The sequence below is a fragment of the Atractosteus spatula genome, chromosome 3, assembly GCF_055471065.1.
Source record: "Atractosteus spatula isolate fAtrSpa1 chromosome 3, fAtrSpa1.hap1, whole genome shotgun sequence".
Taxonomy (NCBI): domain Eukaryota; kingdom Metazoa; phylum Chordata; class Actinopteri; order Semionotiformes; family Lepisosteidae; genus Atractosteus; species Atractosteus spatula.
Window position 1 is genome coordinate 50,568,735 of NC_142708.1, and position 21,443 is coordinate 50,590,177.

Below are 21,443 nucleotides of genomic sequence, written 5' to 3' on the forward strand. Positions count from 1 at the left end.
TCAACATTAATAACAGTTTACTGTCCTCTGTACAAATGTATTTATTGCAGTGGTATGCTGTATAAAACACCCTTAAAAGGATTTGTTTGCATTGTATGTCACTTTTTTTAATCTCACTACAGTTTCAATTAAAGAAAATAATCCCCACTTGTTGGACAAATGTAAAAAAAAAATGTGCCCTTAAGTATTTACTGAGTCATCGGATGAATGTTGGTGTGGAGAAACACCCAATTTTGAAATGGTTGTGAAGGATGTGACCATTTCATTAGCAATCTTTTTTCATCTGTGCAGAAATTCTATCTTGCAAAACTACTTTACTTGGTTGCCAAACCTAATGGGAGGTGTCAGTGTACAGTTTGAGCTTCCAGCCCTGGTCCAGGAGAACCTCAATCCAGTTAGTCTTGTAGGTCACCAGTTTTTAAAGATGGGCTAAACTTAAAAGATATTAACTGACCTGCAAGTAATCTGGTCAATTAAAATAACTCAGGTACTTGATGACTGAAGGCTAGTTTGATTTTAGTCCTAAATCATTGTCAGTTATTTTGACAAATCACTGGTCACAGGGGAATTGTTTGATATGTTTTGAAAATGGTGTTTTAATGGTTGATTTCTTCTGGCAAATTAATCCAGTCTTTCCCATGCAACATCCTATTGCACTCTTTGCCTCATTTCTTTCTTCGCTTACTTAATGTAACTGACTGTAGTCATCTGTAGTATCTGTTCAGGACAAGATGAGACAGGCTCGGGCAAGATAGCTGGAAAAGTCTAATAGTACAATGAGGATACCTGTATGTCACAAAGTGGACAGTAGCTCAAACCATTTAAACTACCACTGTGATCCCAATTTATCAAAGCCCATTCAATGTACTGTAGCAGTTTTGCAGGCTTTCAGGTCTTAATGTATTGAAAGTGCATCCTGTGAGCATTCTTCACACTTTAATCTGTATCATTTTGGATATTATCTTTTATTAAAAGTGTTACAGTAGGTGTTTGCAGGTACTGTATATCTGCACAGCTGTCATACATACAACTTTCTACATGACTGAGTTTTGAAACAAGGACAAAAATTAATTCTGTATGGAGTATTGCGTGTTCTGTTTACTTTTACCTTTTAGTTGATAAGACTGTTGTTTTCATTTTGATCTGTGGAAAAAATGTTTCAAAAGCTGAGACAACTCTACCTGAAGATAGACCACATATCTGGTTTCAATTAAAGTGCTGTGAGGTTCACATCTTTCAGGCTTTAGTGTGTTTGTGTTCTGACATACTGCAATGATATGTATTGCTTTACTCTGAGAACATTTCTCTGTGTAATTTGTTTTCTAGACCTACTTGGCGCCGTTTCATTTGTTGTTGTTTCAACTGTCCTGAAGCGATAAGAGAAAGCTGTATGAAACATCCTGATGAATCATTGTCATCATTTTGATATTTTTTGTTAATTGTTGTGAATTGCAAGAATTGGGTTATAATTAAAAGGGGGTTTTTGTTACTTATTTAGTTTTATTGTATTTTGAAAATACAGAAAAAAATACTTGTATCTTGTAATCCCTTTTAAATGTCATCCCTGATAAACCTAACAAAAATAAATGTAAATAATTCAGATTCTGCATATTCTTGCTGATCTCATTTTGATATTTTTTGGAGGTCCATAATCAGATCTTAACAAATAGTATGTTTTAGGCTATAACTTTGCTGGTCTTTGGCATCAATAATCTAATTGCCGTAGGAATGAGGTGAAGGCACGTTGCAATGGTTAGTGCTTCATACATAAATGTCCACGCCTGTTCTGATGCAATACTGTAAATCAACAGTTATTGAAGGGTGTTGCTCTAACACCATGGAAATTTCATCATTGATTTGTATTAACTCCCTGGGAACATTATTATCTCCAGCACTAATATTCCAACACACTTAACATATTCACATTTTACCAATTAAATGCCCAGCAATTTTGACAACTGCATCACATTTTTCATGCCATTAGTTCCTGTCCTTAATGTCATAACACTAAATGTCTATTATTATGTCAGTCTGAACAGTTCTTTATAGCTGGAAAGTAACAGAAGATCGTATTTTACTCCTGATTATTCCTTGCATTAATGTAGTGCTTTTCTACGCAAAGGATCTCAAACTGATTTATATGATTTATATATAAAGTATGATGGGAGTTCATATGCCAGTGAAATGCAGTTCCCACGTGGGTGATGGGTGGCTGTCATTATGTACCAGCAGCCCAGCATACAGCAGATCAGTTGAGAAGCGAGAAATTGAATTAAGTGGGAACTTTAACGAGGTGAGATTGTTGAAGCCCAGGTGGATTTGACACCTGGGTAACACCCCTTTACTTTCAAATATCTTCAGTGACCAAGTAGTCAGGACCTTGGTTTACGTTGTCATCTGAAGGGCAGCACCTCCTACAGCACATTGTTTCCATACACCATACTGGACATTGGTTTGGAAATGCCAGTCTAGAGGCAAGAGTAACACCTCCTGTTTCACCAAATACCATTTTCAGCAGCAACTTGCTTTTCCTTGGAGGTCTCACCTACCAGTATTCACCAGCCTTCTGAAATGCTGGTCTAACTTTCAGATCTAGTCTAAGATCTCACCCCCATTATATGGTTTTGTTTGTTGTTATTATAAATTTTATATTTGTATTTATTTCAGTAGTCATTAATCAGCTAAGTATTAAGGACAGATTGAACAGGTTAAAAAGCCTCCTCCATACTAATTTGGTACAGGCTGTAAATCAGTGTACCACAGTGTCGTAAGCCTAAAATTCCACCAAACAGAGCCTTGAGCAAATACAACAAGTGCAGAAAGGAGTAATATCAAATAATGAAGTGCTGCAATTTCAATTCAAGTGAACATTCACTTACGATGGTTTCAGCCTTACAACTTTGGGAGCAGTGTCATTATCTTGCAATTCCCTTTTGTTTTGGAATAATGCAATGTTCCCTCTTGGCATGTGCTCAGGTCTAAACAATAGAAAAGGCAGTGTTTATTTCAGGGTTGATCCATCCTGAGGCACGTTTGATTAAGCTCCAAAGGCACCTGTTTGCCCTGCATATTGATCTAGCAATCATTTGATGAAATCGTACTTTTATTCTTCCTTGTTCTTGTGAGAAAAACATGGTGTGCCGTGGTAGAATTATCTGGCTCTCAATCTAGGCTCTCAATCACATCATAGATAGGAGCAAAAGAGAGCTGCCAGTCTCACCATGTATCTTTAAAACTTTTAGTATTCTTGCCCACTTTCATGGCTTCCTCTGGATAAGGCAGCAGGTTAACACTAAGGCCTGTATAGGCTGGGGCCTAAGGATTGAGAAACACTTTTTCTCCAGAAGCACACCTGAGTCCTTTTGGGAACAGTCAAACAACTACAGTACATTTAACAGCAGCAAGAGCAATAACAAAATAATACGTTTGACAGTATTCTCTGAAGTCTTGTATTTAGTTAGTGTTTCCTAGAGCTGAGTTGTAGTGATCTGTGGACAGAGCCCAGTGCTACAAAAGCTGAAAGCACAAGCAGAACATTTTGATGAACAGTCATGGAATAAGATGCTTGTCATAATAAATCACTTTCTCATTTTCTCTGCGCTATTTTTGTCGAGTCAGCACCTGTTCCTGCATAATTTGTAAGCTACAGTGCTCTATAAAAGTATTTGGATAGCAAAGTGAATACTGAATACACACCTGCAGAAGGCTCCACAGCCGAAACATTGTGTCTTTTTTTTTCTTTTCGGCATGGAATAAACCTTTACTTGTTCCTTTGCAAGTTACGCTTAAGTAAATATAGGAGTCCATTATGTCTGCTGCTAGTAAAAAGTCAGTCATCTTTATATTTTATATATATACCTGTCTGAGTTATATTTGTATGACTATATTATGATTTCATAAAAGTAATCATTCTAGTTAGTTTAAATGTGTAACTAAGAATTGTAAAAGAAGGCCGAGATCCATGTTTTTAAGTTAAGCATTGATTGTGCAAATTGTCTTATTGTATTTTGGTTTGCTTTGAGTTGTATCTGCAGTATGGTACATCGCAGTGTGGACTCAACGGCAGAGATTGTGGGCCTTGTTTTCAGACTTTGTACTTGACCTGTGAATACTGTGAAAACAGGATTGGAATAGGGCATCTGATTAGCTGAAGAGCCTTTAGGTGCTCTACAGCTGTTTCAGGGGAGAGAAAGAGCATATCATGCGTCCTCATAAAATACTCAAGACCAGTAATGAATTAGGCCTCAACATTGCAGTGTTGGCAAGGTGATGTGACAGTACTGCTGCCTCCGAGCTCTTGGGTCCTTCTTTCTCCTCGTGGCTGAAACACTTTTTCCACGTGGAGTTTGCATGTTTCCCCTTGAACTGCAAGGGTGTTCTCCGGCTGCTTCTGTGTCCTCCTTTCTTCCACAGACTTGCTAGCTAAAGTTAAATGACATCTCTAACTGGTCTCTTTGTGTGTGACCTGCGCACAGGATTGAGGTCTCATCCAAACTGTGGTCCATCCTTGCATCCTTTCATTTAACAGGAATTATTAGCTTTCTGATAATGGATGGTTAGATGCTGTGATGCTAGACATTACTTGCACAACACCACAACATAACCTATTTTGAGATGTACAGTATAAAATTATCTAGCAAATATGACCATACACCAAGTATTTCAAGCTATAAAATAACGGGGACCTGATGAAAGAAATGTGGACATAAAGGATACGTTGCTGGGTGACACTTTGTATAATCTGCCTACAATATATGAAACAACTGTTTTTTACTTCTTATTACAATTTTAATATCATGATTCATAATCAGATGTGAACTGTTGCTTCATGTTTTACAGGAGATGGCTCTGATCCATTCCCTCGGTTTTTATGGTTTCTCATTTAAAAATAATTTTTATTCTTGGCTGCAGCCGACAAATCAAAGACAGAGCGAAGCCAATTAATTGAGGAAGGAGGTCTTATTTAACAGATAAGAAATACTTTCTAATTTTTGCCTCTGAAAGAGAGTTCTGTGTCAGTATTTAGCAGTGGGAATGTTCATGAGAAGAGCAGTCACATTCTTCCGGTTGAATAAAGGTCACTGACCCAGGAGCTGGATTCCTATTCCAGCCCACAGGGGTCTGAAGTTAATTTTATTTATACAGCAACTGCAGAACACACCCTTAGCATTAATTCAGAAAATATCTTCAAAGGATTAAAATCTGATTAAATATACCAATGTATGTCAAATCTGTTGTGGAGTAAAGTTATTTTTCAAATTGTGTTGGAATCAAAGTAGGTATTAACGTTTAGTGTACAGTTTAGGCTGCACATAATTAAATTAGATGACTTGTTTCTTCACAACATGAAAGAACATCCGGGAGTCAAATGGGGGTCAGAATAAAGAAAATGGCATAAACATTCCACCAGCTCTTCATAGGGATTGAGTACAGCTACAATGGAATGATTGAGCTAAAGTTTCTTTTAAGGGTCTTCATCTGCCTAAAGAAGCTGATTTTTAAGTTTGGAAATAAAACTGGTGCTAGTTTGCGTGTTGAAGAGAAAACAGAAAATCTCTTCTTTTCTAAACCTCAAAGCAGCCTTTTATGTCATAAACATTTATAGATAATGCATTACTTAGAGGAAGAGGTCTGTCAGAGATGATAAATATGAGATTCATTACATATGCTCCTGTAATTTGATGTATTTACAGTTGATGAGACCATTGCTAGTTCTGCCAGTGAGATTTTGTTTTGCTAGTGATTCTTTTAAAAACAGTTGATGAATAATATGTCTGAAATTTTCATTATGAATGCAAACATAAATTTGGAAGCTAAGACTTTCTTTTAGCGATTAAAGCTGGAAATGATGTATTCTGAGATGGTTATTGTCAACAGAAGTCCATCTTTAAAAAAACAGTGTGCGAACCAGCTAGCATTTTCTCATTACATGAAATAAGTTCATTCTACTTCCCCATAGGTTTACTATTCTGTTTTATGTTGTTGTCTGCTGTTTATATGAATTATACTGGATGTGAATATTGTATTAGTTGGGCATCCATATGTTAGTGTGTTCTGTATCATGTGGGAATTTTTCAATGAGATTCTTACACTTGCTAATATATCTACAATATACTGTAATACATCGCATTCATCATCTAGTTATTTAGCATTTGTGTATGAACTGGCCGATGATTTCAATGAATGACATTAGATTATTATTACTGTATTTTACCTGACAATTTTATATGAAGCAACTTACATTTATATTGGTCTGAGTGACGTACCTTGCAGTGCTCTTTCTGGGATTTGAATCCACAGCCTTCCCATTCTGAGTCCAAAATCCTAACCACTCTACCACACAGACAGAGATTAGGTCATCATGACTGCAGTTCCCAAGAATGATAATTTTAGAAGATTTACCACAAAAACTGTATTGGTGCTTTTCACTCTCAAAATATTGAACCATAGTGTTTTCCCTGCTTTACGTCCACTTTATGGTGCCTGAGTTACATTTTCTGCACTTGGAAAGGAGTACCTACAGTTAACTTATGGACTTTGGAAGAATCACCATTTTTCTTTTTGAAAATGTAAGATCTCCGCGAATCTGTAATTATTTTTTCTAGTCATTTGCTTTTTGCTCTAAATATGCAGACTCTTTCCCCATGTATGATCTATCAGATGAGGTACTAGAGCAGAATTCATGTGATCACAACAGATGTACTGTGTTTTTTTTTAAACTCCAGGAAGGATGTGCTGGTGAGGTTGTTATTGGGTTACAGACATGGCTGTCAGTATTTGTTATTGTACAGATACAGCTGATAAAAAACAGTAGTGTTATTTACTCAAATAATTGATTATAGAACACTTAAATTATTATTGGTCTTCATTTTTTACTGGGCATTTTCCTATTTGGCAACAGTGTTGTTGGTTTTCTAATGGGAGTGCCTTTAGTACCTGTGTCTTTCAGGTCACCTGCTCATAAGCATGTGTTATTAAAAGCCATGGTGAGATGTTAAGCCATTATTCAATAAAAATTCATTATTTTTTAGAAGGTTAGTGTGTTGTCTTGCTAAGCTGATTGCTTAAAGTTAAACAGGTCAGACATTTCTCCATAGATGGGTAACTTTTTGGAAGTACTAATTTACTACAGCAGTTTGGGGGAAATAGGACACACGTTCTTGTCTCATTCCCATGTTTCTGTTGGATCCGTCATAAAGCTTGTTTGGCCATTTGAGTTCTGACAATTACTGCCTTCAAACCAGTTACCCCAGCATTCATTTTTGAATCAAACTGAAAAAAGAAAGCAAATCAAACTGGTATATAGGAATTGGTTTCATTGAAACTTTTTGCAATGTGAAGTAAAACAAAATCAGTGTGCGTGCAGGTTAAATCTGCCTAGGAACAGATGTGTGCCTTCTAGATATAGTCTCTGCATGTTGAGACCTGCTTCAGAAGTATTTCTTTTCACTGAAAACACAGAACATTTCTGAACCCAGCGATGATTCATCTAAGTGATTGCAAGTTACAGAGTTAGAGTTGCGATTAATGATTTCCGAGTTCCAGGTTCTCTGTAGTGTCCAATTCCACACATTTTAATTTGTGTTATGTTGGCTCAGCTCTTCAGAATCTTGAGTGTTTGTCAGTCAAATGTCAGCATCTTGCTTCTTTCCGAATGTATAAAGTGTTTAATTTTCCATTGAGTTCATAACCGTTACAGCTTTGATATAATACCATTACTGTTCCAGAGATTTATTTCTTAACCAATGAGGTCTTATCTCTGTGGTTCACACATGACCTAATGTCTCATGTGTTTCTCAATGACCTAATTGTCAGTTAGATCTATTTAGGAATTATGCGTCCTCTTGACACCTCTCCTTGGAGACCACTTTCAAGTCAACTAAACAATGTAAGTCAACTAAACAATGTTTAAATAATATCCCTTTTCCACTGGCACAACCAAACTGAGGCTGTCGGAAGCAAAACCAGGTTGGGAATCCCAAGTGTGTCTCAGCTTATCCCCTCAGCTACGTCAGCTGTGGTACTTGACCTCACTCAGTAGTGGGTGTGAAGTGGAGCTGCAGGACAGATGTGCTCTACCAATTTCCAGTGAGACACATACTCTGTCATACTGTAGGACTCCTTGCAGGACTGCTTTGCATTTCATCCATCATTGTTAATTCCTCACATTAGAACATTAGAACTGCTGTACAACTCAAAGACAGAATTTCAGTTAAAATCTGGCATCAGATGAGGTTACACTTCAAAAAGTCATAATGTATCAATTTAAAATATATTATATATATATATAAAATATATTATCCAGTAATAAACTATGACACGCAGAGTAATATTTCATGTAGTTCAGGTGGGTAGCTGCGTCAGCTTGCAGCAGTAAAATTTCATGATTGCAAACTGTAAGTGTGAAAACCATTTGCTGTGGCATTCCTTAATTCAGGTGCATGAAATTACCTTAATTAGGAACACAGTGAGTTGAGTAGTCTGTCTGTGTGCAATAATAATGGTTCTCATGATTTCAGATTAAAACCTTGTCTCTGTTTCTTGGTTAAGTAGTACATTTCAGCGAAGACTCAATGATAAAGACTAAGGAGCTTTAAAACCATGTCAGGGATAAAGTCAAAACCACAGATCAGGTGAAGAATACAACAATATGCAAGTCTTTAAAAATATCCCTGTGAGCAGTCTACTTAATCATTAAGAAGTGGGAGCTTAGATTAGACTGTGACGTCCAAACAGAGCAGATAGGTAAGGATGAAGCTGTTGAGGGATGCATCTCAACTGTAAGAGCAGCAACAAACTTGGAAGAGCTACAGAGTTCAATAATCATGCTTGAGTATGCCACTCTTCAGCAGGGACTGGAAAGCTTTTTAGGATTAAAGGAAAAATGGACAACAATACACAGGCAAATACTAGTGAAAAACATTTCCATTACCCCAAAAAATTTCAGCTTTCAATGGGATGATGAATCAAAGCACAAGGCCAAACCTACACCCGAGTGGCTTAATAATAAGAGAGTAAATGTTCTTGAATGGCCCAGTTAGAGTCTTGACTTGATTCCTATTGAGAATCTTGAAAAGTCTTCAAAACCGCCATTCATAAGCAATTCACAAGCAGCTTGAGAGAGCCTGAACAAATCTTCCAAGAAGACTGGGCATAATTTGCACCAGGTGAGTTTGTAAAGTCTGTTGAGACTGAACCGACAAGGGTTGTGGGTGTAATTACTTACGTCGTAAGGTGCTTCCACAAATACTGAGTTCACATTTTTAAGTACAAATGCAATGAAAATGTTTTTTGACATTACTTTATATTACTCTTAACAGACTTTAGTTTGACGTTCAGATTTTGAAATATTAATTCAAACTTGAATGGTTTTAAAAAAAAGTATCATATAACAAACTGAATTTCACAAACTAGGACACTTTAGAAGGGTTTGAGTACTTAAGGATTGTATTGTTTTATTTCGTATTGAGGATTGCATCTCTTTTTGACTGCTGGAATCTGGCTTAAAGTAATTTCAGGTTTGATCATTTCTTTTTTTTACAGCATTTTCAGATGTCGGTTCTTCTTATGCACTAACTGACAACACGATGACTACATTTGTTTGAGCTGCCTCCTGACCCACTTATAACTGAGCCAGTACCAGACAGGCTGTGTGACCTGGAGGTTTGAGGATTGGCTCTTGCTCAATTTAAGACGAAACAGCTAGTGAACAATTACCCCCGAGTCATATCATACAGAGGAATAAGACCATTTAAAGGGCATGCTGATGGAAATGGGAGTAGATGCTTATGTCAAGTTGGAGATGATCATGTAAATAGTTTTGTCAGCTTTCTCTTGTGAAGTGCATCTCAAATACAGTAGTCTCATTTGAAGAAGTTTAGCCAGAAAAGATTTATTAACAAGTAAATATCTTTTAGTGAGGACTTTCATGTGCTCTTGTCCTGGAAAAGCCTCTGTTAGTGGTTAAACTTTAAAGGTGGCCTCTTCTACTGCTCAGCATCCATGGCCAGTATCCTGTTGGAGAACAGTGATGGGACACATTCAGTGAAAAGAGGAACCTGCATATCGCTCTGTATTTCTTTTTACGATTCACTGAGCATCTACTGATCTCCAATGTTAAAGTTTCCTCTAATTCTCTGCCTCCATTAGTGACACCAAATGACTCCACTAAATGACATTGATAACAAGACACTTTGAAAAACTTACTAGAGTTTGGTTTATTACCTTAATGACCAGGATTAGGCCTCTTTTCATTGCTAATAAGGCGCTTAAGGTCTTACACAGTTTTTCTGTTGTTAACTCTTTTGGGAATTGCTCTGATGCCCTACAGGAGGGGCTCGAGATATTTCATGATGTATACGAACCTGAACAGGGACTTGAACTGAAACCCCAAGGAAAATTGTGTTATATACAGGTAAAATTTATACAAAGCAATCTGATTTCATGTGGCTTGAGTATTTTCAGATTTTAAGCCTGCATCATTGTGTTAGTGGAATTGGACTTTTCCAGCTGAGCCTATTGCATCCTTTAACTTGAAGAACAGTCTGATCTGCAATCTTCTGGCCTGTAGGTTGTTTAAAAAAAAACTTCCTGTAACCTAGATTTCTTGTTATTTTTGTTTTCCAGTATTCAGAGACGCATTTTTCATTATCCTTCACAAGGCACATAAACAAATCAATAAATACAAGCTGCATCAGCAGTCATCTTTTAGTCTGTTTGTATTTCATAGGTCTGAACAGTTTGTCAGGGTTGAGGTACCACTGAAGTACTTTCTTCAGACATGGCATTTTAAAACAAAATCTGCAGATGGAGTTACAAACAAGAAGAGGTTGTTTGATCCAAGTAGCTAATTTAGTTGCCAGTAGTAACTAATTGATCAGAGGCATCTAATCCAGCGATTTCTTGAAAGAAACTATGGTATCGAGAGCATTCAGGACCATTTGACAGAATGGCCAGGGACTTTGTCCCACACTCCCACAGCCCTTTGTGTAAGAACTTGCCTTTTGTTCTCAGTTTCTTTCCTGTAGTGTCTTCTGGTTCTTTGGTGCTTTGCTGTGGATCGTGCAGAAGCCCATCAGATTAACTTTATCAGTGCCTTAGAAGATTTTAAATGACTTGAATCAGGTTCCCTTGTAGTTTTCTCTTTGGCTGTCAGTGTAAAGCAATGAATTTAATGTAAGTGGTATGCTCTCTACAAAATGGCTAAATGTTACTGGAAAATTCAGAAAAAGGAGAGTTCTTTGCCACGGAAAAAGAATGTGTGAGTTCTCTGATTGTTTTCTAGTAAAGGGTTTTTATTTCCTTTTTGTACTCTTTCATGTCATCTGCAAGATGACCCATCTGTAAGTGTAATCGAAGCCCTTTTTGGCGGGGTGGTGAGAGCATTCCCATGGGAATGTCTCCAGGACAGTAGCTAAGTGGGGATGTCGTAAATTTGCTGTGATGAAGTGTCACGTTCCCCTTAATTGTTAAATATAGATCCTTGCATTGGCCTTTGGAGTAATGCCAGCTTTCCCAATGTGAGGTGGTGCCAATTTTCAGAAAGCAGTCCTTGTATGAGGCAGACTGTTTCCAATTAGTTGCTGATGAATAACATGCTCCAGTGTTTTTTTGATATATATTATTAGAGGGAGGGCCAGCTATAGTGTATCTTTGATTTATTTTGAGTATAAAGTATTAATATAAGGGCCATCAGGAAATGTGACTAACGGGATGACTGTACCTGGTTTGAATGTAAAAACCTGTATTCATCCTAACCTATAGGGAGGACATATAGAAATTATAATAAGTAATTTATTTGATCCCCAGCTTAACTCATGCTTTGTGGCCCTTTTTACCTCGATTTAGGCAGCAATCCTGTTTTTTTCTTTATGGGACACTATTTGCTATAAATGTAAATGTATATTTACACAGTATTTTTCAGATTTGTCTCTTAGCTAGGCTCAGTAAATGTCAATTTCTAAAAGGCATATTCCAGTCAAATCAAATGCTCAGAAGCTGAATGCTGCTGAACATGTCAGTGAACCTGGGCTGTCTGGTTCACTGAACTGCTCTTGTTGGAGACAGCCTGAGAACAATAAGTTCTGGTTTCTACACTGACCTGTGGTGAAGAAAGAATTATTTTGCAGGGTTTTGTTGTGTTTTTTTTCTTCACTTCACTTATTTAAAAAAATAATGATGTGTGATGCATTCACTGTACTTACTAATGTTTGTGAGCACAATAATAATCTGAATTAGCTCAGTTTCTCTTGCTTCTAGATATAGATTATTGTTTAGCTGTCAAAACAGAACGGCATCTGTGGCAGAGCTCTTCTGCGGTGTTTGTGTGTGGGTGCAGTGTGCTGACAGGAGATGCCCTGTCTATACACTTTTGAAGTGAGCTCAGCACGCTCTCTCACTTTTTGCAGCCTGTGCTGTTTGCATCTCTGGCTAATGAATATCAATAATGTACATTATTATGCATCGCAGAATCTGTGCCTTTAGTGTTCTTGAAGAGTATTTATTCCTCCCTGAGATGCAGCATGCATTGAAGTGCATTATATGTTTCCCAATTCAAAAGAAAATAACATGGTGAGGAGACAGAACATCCATTTATTAAGATTTTGTCCTGGCTGATGCTCTCTGTTGGAGTGCTTTTGGAATGAACTCTCTAGAGATATATCTGGAATGTGTGAATATTTAGAAATACTCAGCTGCAACATAATTTTGATTGGCTTCAAGTTTAATTTTATTTTGCTATGCAATTTGTCTGACCAGCAATAATTATATGTCATTTTGGTAAACCATGCAGTACCTCATTACTGGGATGTTTATTTCACAACACTTGAATTATTCAGTAAGCTGCACTTGCCCTGCTCGTATTTGTGTCCATGCCGTCAGCACGGAACTACTCCAAAGATAAAAATAAGTGGCTCCAGGCTGGGTCTGGGGTAGACATTCCGTTCTGTGATGTATACAGTAGCTGAGAATTCCACGTGCATCAGGCCAGCAAGTACTCTCCTGCATTACCGTAATCAGTTCTAACTAGGTTGTGGTGGATTATCATGCTATGTTCATGCAGCCCATATTTTTCAATTACCTGAAAAAATATCGCCTTTCATGCAGTGTAGAGTACAATATATCCCAAGGGATTTTTAGAATAGGTAATAAAGGAATGTATTCTAGTACAATTCTTGATCTTAGCCAGGAGAAAAGGAGGGTACTATGCAGTTTACCTGGGGCCTAAGCATACCACTGTTGTTCACATGAGAGTGGTTGTTGGTGTTTGATAAAAAGAAAATCGCACTGTGCAGTGAGTTCAGACCAGCAAACTGCAGAGCTTTTTTGTGTGCTTGTGTTATTGTGGAGAAATTATTTTCCCACCTAAGGCTGTCCACCAGGCAAGCCTAAGACTTTATACAGGTTTGCAGCTCAGAAATACTTTTAGTTTTTTATTATTTTACTCCAGGAAAGGTAGTTTTATCTTGTCTTCTCAAGCAAACTCTCTTTCTGTTGTGTTTCTATGGTGTGGTGGTAACAGATTGGTTCCTGATAAAAGAAACTTAATTGATTTACAAACAAAACTTGTCATTTCATGATTTACAGTATTAATCTATTGTAAATATGCTGATGCGTCTCTCTAGGAGACTCATTTGAGATGGTGGCGGTTCAGTTCATTTCCTCACCCCACTGATATATCAATACAGTCTCCCAGCTGTTCAGCAGTTTTAAGTGTCTGTCATTTCAAGTCAGTGTCATTCTAAACCCCTCCTATCATCCTACACAATCTCCATCAGAGTAAATTACCTCTGGTCTACAAATATCATCTGAATTTTTGTGTCGGATTGTACAGTATATACAACTTGTATATGCATAAAAATCCAGACATTATAGGAGATTCAGTAACGTGTTTTCTGTTTTGCTCAAAAACTAAATTTACCGAAATGCTAGGACAATGTTTGAAGGGCGCTGTGATATTTTACCTGGTATTAAGAGTTTCTGTTCACATAAACTTGAGTCATGAGACATTCGAGTTTGGAAATATGCAGACTATTTTCTGCAACATTAATTTCCTCATCTGTTGCTAATTTAAGCTTTTCATGAGCAGTTTCCAAGATTTTGTTCCTGTTTTTTTCTTTTTTGTTGACTGCATGCTTCTTGCTGTGCTGGGTGTAAATCACCCTGTGGAAGAAAAGAAGGAACATGGTCAACTACATTAAATGATTCAGCCTGGTAACATTCTGAAGACCAAATCCAACCTAGTGATTGTTGTGAAGCCAGCACCATCTTTGTCCTTTTTTTCCCTTCTTTTTCGTTTTCTACTACTGGTCAGGGTTATTTTTGTATCTGGGTATTTTTAATGAAATATCTTCTTGTTTTTTATGTCAAAACATTTTACCACTGATTTATTTTTGACTTCACATACTGTATTACCAGAAAGAAACACTTGAGGTCGGTGTCAAGTTGTACTTTAATTAGTGACAACGAACTTAATACACCTGCCAAGAGTTCACTTGTTGGATGTTGTAGAAAGTGTTTTGAAGCACTAAAATTAAATTCTTTATGTCAGTGGTTCCCAGTCCTGGAGTACTCCAGTCTTAATGGTTTGTGTTCTAATTGGGCCCTTGAGCATCAGTGCTCATTGCTGATAGTAATTGATCCGCTTGCTTCTTAAGGCTTTTTTCTGCACTCGGGCCTTGTTTTTAAAAAGCTCTAGTCCAAGAGTTTTAACTGAGGTCCTAGAAAACACGTGTCTTCTGGTTTTGATCCAGCTGAGGGCTTAATCACAGGCTGATTTATTTCAGTTTTCTGTCTGAGGCCTTTTTTAAAAATGTGCTTTCAGGAGTTGAAAAGCTGAATGAGATTTGTACATGGTATGAACCCTGTGCTAATTAGTGAGTTTCAGCTTCACTCAGGTGTGTTATCTAAATATAAGCAATTTGACATAAGCAGAGTGCTTCACTGACTTGCTGTGGGAGCTGTCTGATGGAGTGTCATTTCTACCTGTCTCTCATCATCATCATTACCATCATCATCATCTATTAAGAGCTCTCTAGGCAGCAGTAATGGAGCAAATTCTTAATTGGCAAGTTGAGGAGAGACTGCATAAAGAACCATAAAAATGGTTCTGTGTGTTGAAATTGTTACAAATTCTGTATCTTAACAGAAGGTGTTTTTAAAATCAAGGACTGAATGCAGAAAAGAGTCTAAAGCAGCAAGCAGATTAAATACAGGTACTGATTAACACTGGTGATTAAGGGTCTGCTTGGAATAAAATCCAGCAGACAGGGGGTACTCCAGGACCAGCACTGAAACCCGCTGCACTGGTGTTAGAAGAGATTACAGCTTGTGGTTTTCAAGTAATTTTGAAAACCTATGGAATTCTACAGCGTATAATTGTATAATATCTTTAGTACTCCAAGCTGTCTTCCGCTGTTTTGGAGTTTTTCTTCTCAAAGTTGGTTGTCTCATATCAGTTTATTACATGCCCATTGACAACTAGAGTGTATTAAAACCATAATCCATCAGTAAAACAATTTGATGTTTAATTCCTCTCTTATATCACAGGAAAGTGATGGAAGTGAATGTTATACACATCAAGCAGGAATGTCGTCTGTGTGCAAATTTAATTTTTGTTGCTTCAAGAGAATAGTACACAACAGTCACTCCACAATAGTGAAACCATGTTTTATCTTCACCATTTTTTTTAAGCGTATTCCCAAGTTTTGAACGTTGAACGGTCTCTGTTGTGAAATTATTTCTAGTTTTAGCATGCAGAAAGCAGTTCACTGGATTCTGTTTGGAGGGCATCTTGTTAGTTTCCTCAGCAGTGTATTTCAGTGCTCATGTGTGTTTAATACTTAGAGCTCTTTTTCTCTGCTTTGACAGAACCTTCTGCCTCGTTGGCTTTCTGGAGTAGCAGCCATGGTCGCCCTGTCGCTGAAGATCGGCGTTGGAAACGTCGTGAAGACCATGCAGTTCGAGCCCTCCACCATGGTCTATGATGCCTGCCGAATAATCCGGGAAAGAGTTCCGGAGGCGCAGCTGGGCCAGCGTGAGTACAGAGTCCTTGGTGAGGTGAGGGCAACCCCAGTTCCCCCAGCCCATTTCATTGCAACACTTTGCTCCACTTTGCTGTGTTGTTTCTGTCAATGAAAGCACTGGTCAATTAAATCCATGAGATACTGGTTATGTGGAGGTCTTGCACTGAAATGGAATGGATGTGCCTAAGTTGTCCTGACCTTGTAAAACCCTGCAAATGAACAAGTAAAGGTTTATTCTATGCTGAAGAGAGAAGAAAAGAAACACAGCGTTTCAGCTGTGGAGCCTTCTTTGGGCTCCTTCACCTGAAGAAGGCTCCACATCCAAAACGTTTTGTTTCTTTTCTTCTCTCTTCAGCATGGAACAAACCTTTACTTGTTCCTTTGCAGCCTATGCATGCTGACGCAGCTCCCTACTTGAACTACTTGTAAAACCATGTATTACTTTGTTTTTTTTTCATATATGGTACAAGAAAGCATAATTACTTCAGTTTGTTTCTGTTAATAAGTAATGTTTTCTGCTTCAGAAAGAAAGTATGAAGTTGCAAAATCTGGAGAATCCCATTTAACTTTTTGCATGCCCTGTCCTGTCATAGACCCTGCCTCTTTTAATGGGAACTGTGTCTGTGAGAAGTCATGTTAATGTCCTGCCCTATTTTCCTTTCCCATTTGCTTTCTGGACTTTCAGAATGCCTAAAGCTGCACAAATGTCAGTCTGGTGGTAATAATTCACTCCTCCACCCTTGTTACTAAGCAGTTGAAAGCCTACATCAAGTGGATGTCTCTTGTTTATATATCAAGCTTTTCCCTTAAAGATACTTAGAATCCTGTGGGATCAGTTATTGTTAAATCAGTTCTCTTGTTTGATGCATTCAATTTTATATTCACAAATACACTTTTAAATTACCATCTTGAAGTATGTCAGGGATGACTGGCTTTCAAATTTTTTGGTGGAATTAAGTGATAAAAAAGCCTGGAGCAGCAAACTAAAAAACAACTAGATGATTCCTGGTTTTATTCTCTCAAAAAGATGCCAATAGTGCAGGAAATAAAAAAGGTCTCTGAAAACTGCCAGTACTGACTGTGGACACCAGAATGACATCCCTGCTGTGGAGTGGCTTGGTAAATTCCAGACAGAGACAGACCACAGCCACACTCTCTCATGCACATGAGGGTGTGCGCGCGCACACACACACACACCAGAATTTCCACTGCTCCTAGGTCAGGGACACTTGGTTACGTGGTAGCTTCTATACAAACAATTGAAGATTTTTCTTAAAAATTTCACATTTCAGCATGTCAAAATCCAAGAACTTCAAGAACATTTCAATAAGTTTTGCCTCTTTCAAGATAATATTCCCATAGATGTAAAACAGAACAGCAGTGTGCATCTTTTTCCGTGTCAGCTGAACTCTCTATTGCGAAACTCTTAAAGAAGGAATATAACTTTTCAGGAAATGCCCCGTTTGGTGGCTCATAAGCATTTTCTGGTGCTGTTTTAGATGTGTGGAACATATTCTTGATTATATGCTAGCTCGGATAAAATCAAGGTCAAAAAGCACTGCTGTCATTGCTGTCTCAATGACAATTCAGTCTGTTACAGCATTTATTCTTCAGTACAAAAAAAATCGATCTCTGCTGTACTGCTGGAGGCTGGTGTACAGTTTAGCATGGTAGCAGTCAGATTCAATGTAATCACTAAAGTGGAATTTTACATTACTGCAAACTGACATCTTTTAATTGGCTTGTTTCACCATTTTTATGAAGCTTCATACGCTTAGCACCTCAATAACCTTAGCACCTTTGAAGGACATGATTTGATAGATGTTTTTTAACCAGTGCCTCTTAAATAGGGCAAATACAAAAGACTGTGTATATATTACAGATGACACTACTTAATCAGGTTTGCTTTTTATAAATCATTCAAACGGAAATGAGTGTACACAAAGTGAAGCTATGATGCTCATTTTTGGATAACTTTTTTTTTCATCAGTCTTTTGGTTTGTTCGGTAAATTTGTCCTTGACCAACTTTCCTATGGTAGGATAACTGCCACAAACATCCGTCATGTCTTGTCCAAATCAGGGGAAATGTTTTTTAAATGGCATTTATCCTTTCTGAATATGCCAGTAGTTACAGCTCAGACTGCATCTGCAATGTTCTTTAGAAAGCATAGTAATTTCAGCTAATTATTTGTCATTTCATAATCTTAAAAGGAATTTAAACAAGCTTTGCTGCATTTTACCTGCTAAAATGTCAAGCACCAGTGTTGACAGATGCAATCAAAATTGTTTAGCCCACACTGTGTATCGACTTCTTTCACTAGAGATCCAAAGCATTTCCAGAAACCTTATTTTCAGGCAATAGTGAGCTTCAGCATGTTGAACAGAGTTTTGTGGACATTCAAGATCACGGTGATAATAGGCATTATTTGTTCCACTAATAATGTGGTTCTACTAATGTATAGAAAAATTATAAGCAATGTTCTATTCTATCAGTGTTAAAGTTGAGATGCTGCAAAATTAAAAATGCATGGAAGAGAACGGGATTGAACATAAAATTCATGATGGTTGTGTGATGAGTCAGACAAACCAGTTAAAACCCTGGACACAGGGGCTAATGACCGATGGTCTGTAGAAATAATTTGTTTACTTCATACCTAACATTTCTCACATTACTGTTCAGTATTACCACATAAAAACTATGCATTTTATGTATTTGTGACTTTCATGTAAAAAGTTGGACTGAAGTAAATCAGCAAGGAAAGAATGCTCTAAACATTCTGTGTGGTAAAAATGTCTCTTGTGGCATTTTCAAACAACATGTTGTTGACCCATGCATTTGATATTCTTAATATAGAAAATGAGAGGCCTTATGATTTCACTGTTCTCCACCCAAATGACAGCATTCTATACAGCATTGTTTTTAAGGGTCCACCCTTGGCTCATCTTGTAAGACTTAATCAATTTCCTTGGTAACGATCGACCACACCATCTGCTATGAACAAAAATCATAACAAGTGCCTTAGAGTCATATGACAAACTTCACAATTCAGAAATGTATTGATTTTCCAATGAAAAAACTAAATGTGCACGTGTATGGTAATTAAAACAGAGTGTCATTTTTTGTGAGCATCCTTCTAGCTTGCAGATTGTTTTTCTTCCAAGAGAATCTTGTTTGAAATGTTTTTATATCTTTCTCCTGATCTGAGTCTTTACAGAATTTAATCCCTGAGAGGTTTTGACCGCTCCTTGGTCTTCATGTTTGAATCTTTGCTTATAATTCACTACCTCACTGAGGGATCTTACAGTAATAAGTCTATTTATTCTGAAAGCCCATGAACCAATATTACTGCACACCAATAGAGGCTGCTCTACTCATTAATTTTTTGCACCTAACTTTAGATTAATGACAACAAAACACAACTTTTCTATTTTTTTAAGATTATTTGGCTTTTTGCTTTTAATATTTGGAGTAGGGTGTATATCTAACAAATATTAAGTTCTGCTTTGATTTCTCATGATGACAAACTTTAAATCAACAAAATGTGAAAACTGTGCAAGAGTCAGAAAACACTTTTGCGACTCACTGTATTTTTTAAATATTATCATTGCTGTCTTATTTTTCTGATTTAAGTACCACAAGTAGGTGGCTTATTTGTGTAGTGGTAAGCTATGTTGTGGCTTAGATCTTGGGTCTTGGGTTCACGTCTTGGCTGGAGCAGGACCTTGTGTTTGGAATGTGCATGCTCTCCAAATTCCTGTGGGTTTTCTGTAGGTGCTCTAGTGTCCTTCCATCTTCCAAAGACTTGTTGGCTAGGTGAGTTGGTGTATTATACACTGGCCCTCTGTATGTGTGTGATTGCCCTGCAATGGTAGTATCCTGTATAGGCTATGGTCCCATCCTGTGGCTTGTGCTTCAGGCATATGTTCCAGATTGCTCTAACCCTTATCAAAAATGAGCACCTTTATGATAATAGGTGGATAGAGAATTCCATGTTTCAGGCAAAACCAACAGGGAATCTGGAATCTTTTCTCTCCATTTTGGGATTATAGTTCCATCTCCCCTTTAGGAACATTGAGTGGCAGTTAAGAAGATGTTCTGTGAAAGATCTTTTTTTCACAGCAGTTTGTAGGTGACCATGTTTCAGGTGAGATTTTGCTCTGTAATGTTTATCTATCTTTAACTCTGTTATGTTTATACTGATTTTTGTCTGTTCTCATTTTTATTTGTGTCAAGGCACTTCTGCTAAGTTCTTCTTTGAACCTCTAACCGTGTGTCTTAATTAGAAATACCCTACGAGCGCCAAAAGCAGACAAGGCTCTTGAGGACATCCCTTTTAGGCAGTAGATAAGGAATGTTCATTTTTCTTCCCTTTCAGCTAATGATTACGGATTGTTCCTGTCAGATGAAGACCCAAAAAAAGGGATCTGGCTGGAGGCTGGGAAGGCGCTTGACTATTACATGCTGAGGAATGGGGTGAGTCTGCACTAAACCTGTTGCAACATAAGTCAAGGCATGTGTTGCCTGGAGTGTTGTTACTGCTTAGTCTGACTGAAAATGAGGCTGCGAAGAGCTGATCTCTCATCGTTGCTATGAAAAAGGTTAATTTAAACATACAGTAACGCCACTGGAATACTTCGTACTTTCACAGCAACAATTTGCTGTTTGGCATCATATGCGCTGGTGTCTTTAACCACCAAAGTTTTTCCCATGGGAGCTGATAGTTTCCACAGCCACCTCCAGACAATGGAACACATTCCTAAAGGCCTCACAGGTTGCAGGGTTTTTTTTGTCTTATCTTGCATTATCTTGGAACATTTGTGCTGGAAATATACAAAATTAAAATGCTTCACTCTTCAAAATAGTAAATTATGAACAAGCTATTATATGATTCTGATAATGTCCTTTCTACAAATAGCTGTACAGCAAATATTTAACCTAAGGGTTACAAAGTGGTTTGTTTCTTAGCTGGAAAAATGTCATAAATAAGTGAAAGGAATGATATTTTCAATATTTCCAGGGGCTTTCTAAAGTCAACAAGGTTATTAACAAGGTTATGCTGTATAATTTGGCCGTACTTTATGTCTGAGATAGCATGATCCATTTTGGATTTCAGTGGGTCCAAGCACTTTCCTCAGAATTACAACAGTTTTTGGTGGTAAGGTTTCCACTTGACAAGCAGCAAATAGGATTAGAAGATTCCTACAGAAGTCACCCAGTGATGGATTTGAATTCTTGTTTATAGGACACATTAGACTACAAAAAGAAACAGAGACCCCTGAAGATCAGGATGCTTGATGGAACTGTGAAAACAGTCATGGTGGATGATTCCAAAACCGTCTGTGACATGCTAATGACCATCTGTGCCAGGATAGGTGAGATGTTTTTTGTGGCTGGGGGAAAAAAAGACACAGACAGAATG

At 37.5% G+C, this 21,443-nt stretch overlaps 1 protein-coding gene across 3 annotated transcripts in view; it reads left to right on the forward strand.

Annotated features, from left to right (window-relative positions):
* tln1 (talin 1) overlaps positions 1-21,443 on the forward strand; it is a 132,745-nt gene that overhangs the window by 39,521 nt on the left and 71,781 nt on the right. For all 3 annotated transcript variants that reach the window (XM_088910239.1, XM_088910241.1, XM_088910240.1), the window contains exons 3-5: positions 15,868-16,033; positions 20,400-20,497; positions 21,267-21,396. In XM_088910239.1, coding sequence (XP_088766365.1) covers positions 15,904-16,033; positions 20,400-20,497; positions 21,267-21,396 — 358 coding nt within the window. In that variant the 5' untranslated portion in view covers positions 15,868-15,903. The remainder of the gene's footprint in view (positions 1-15,867; positions 16,034-20,399; positions 20,498-21,266; positions 21,397-21,443) is intronic.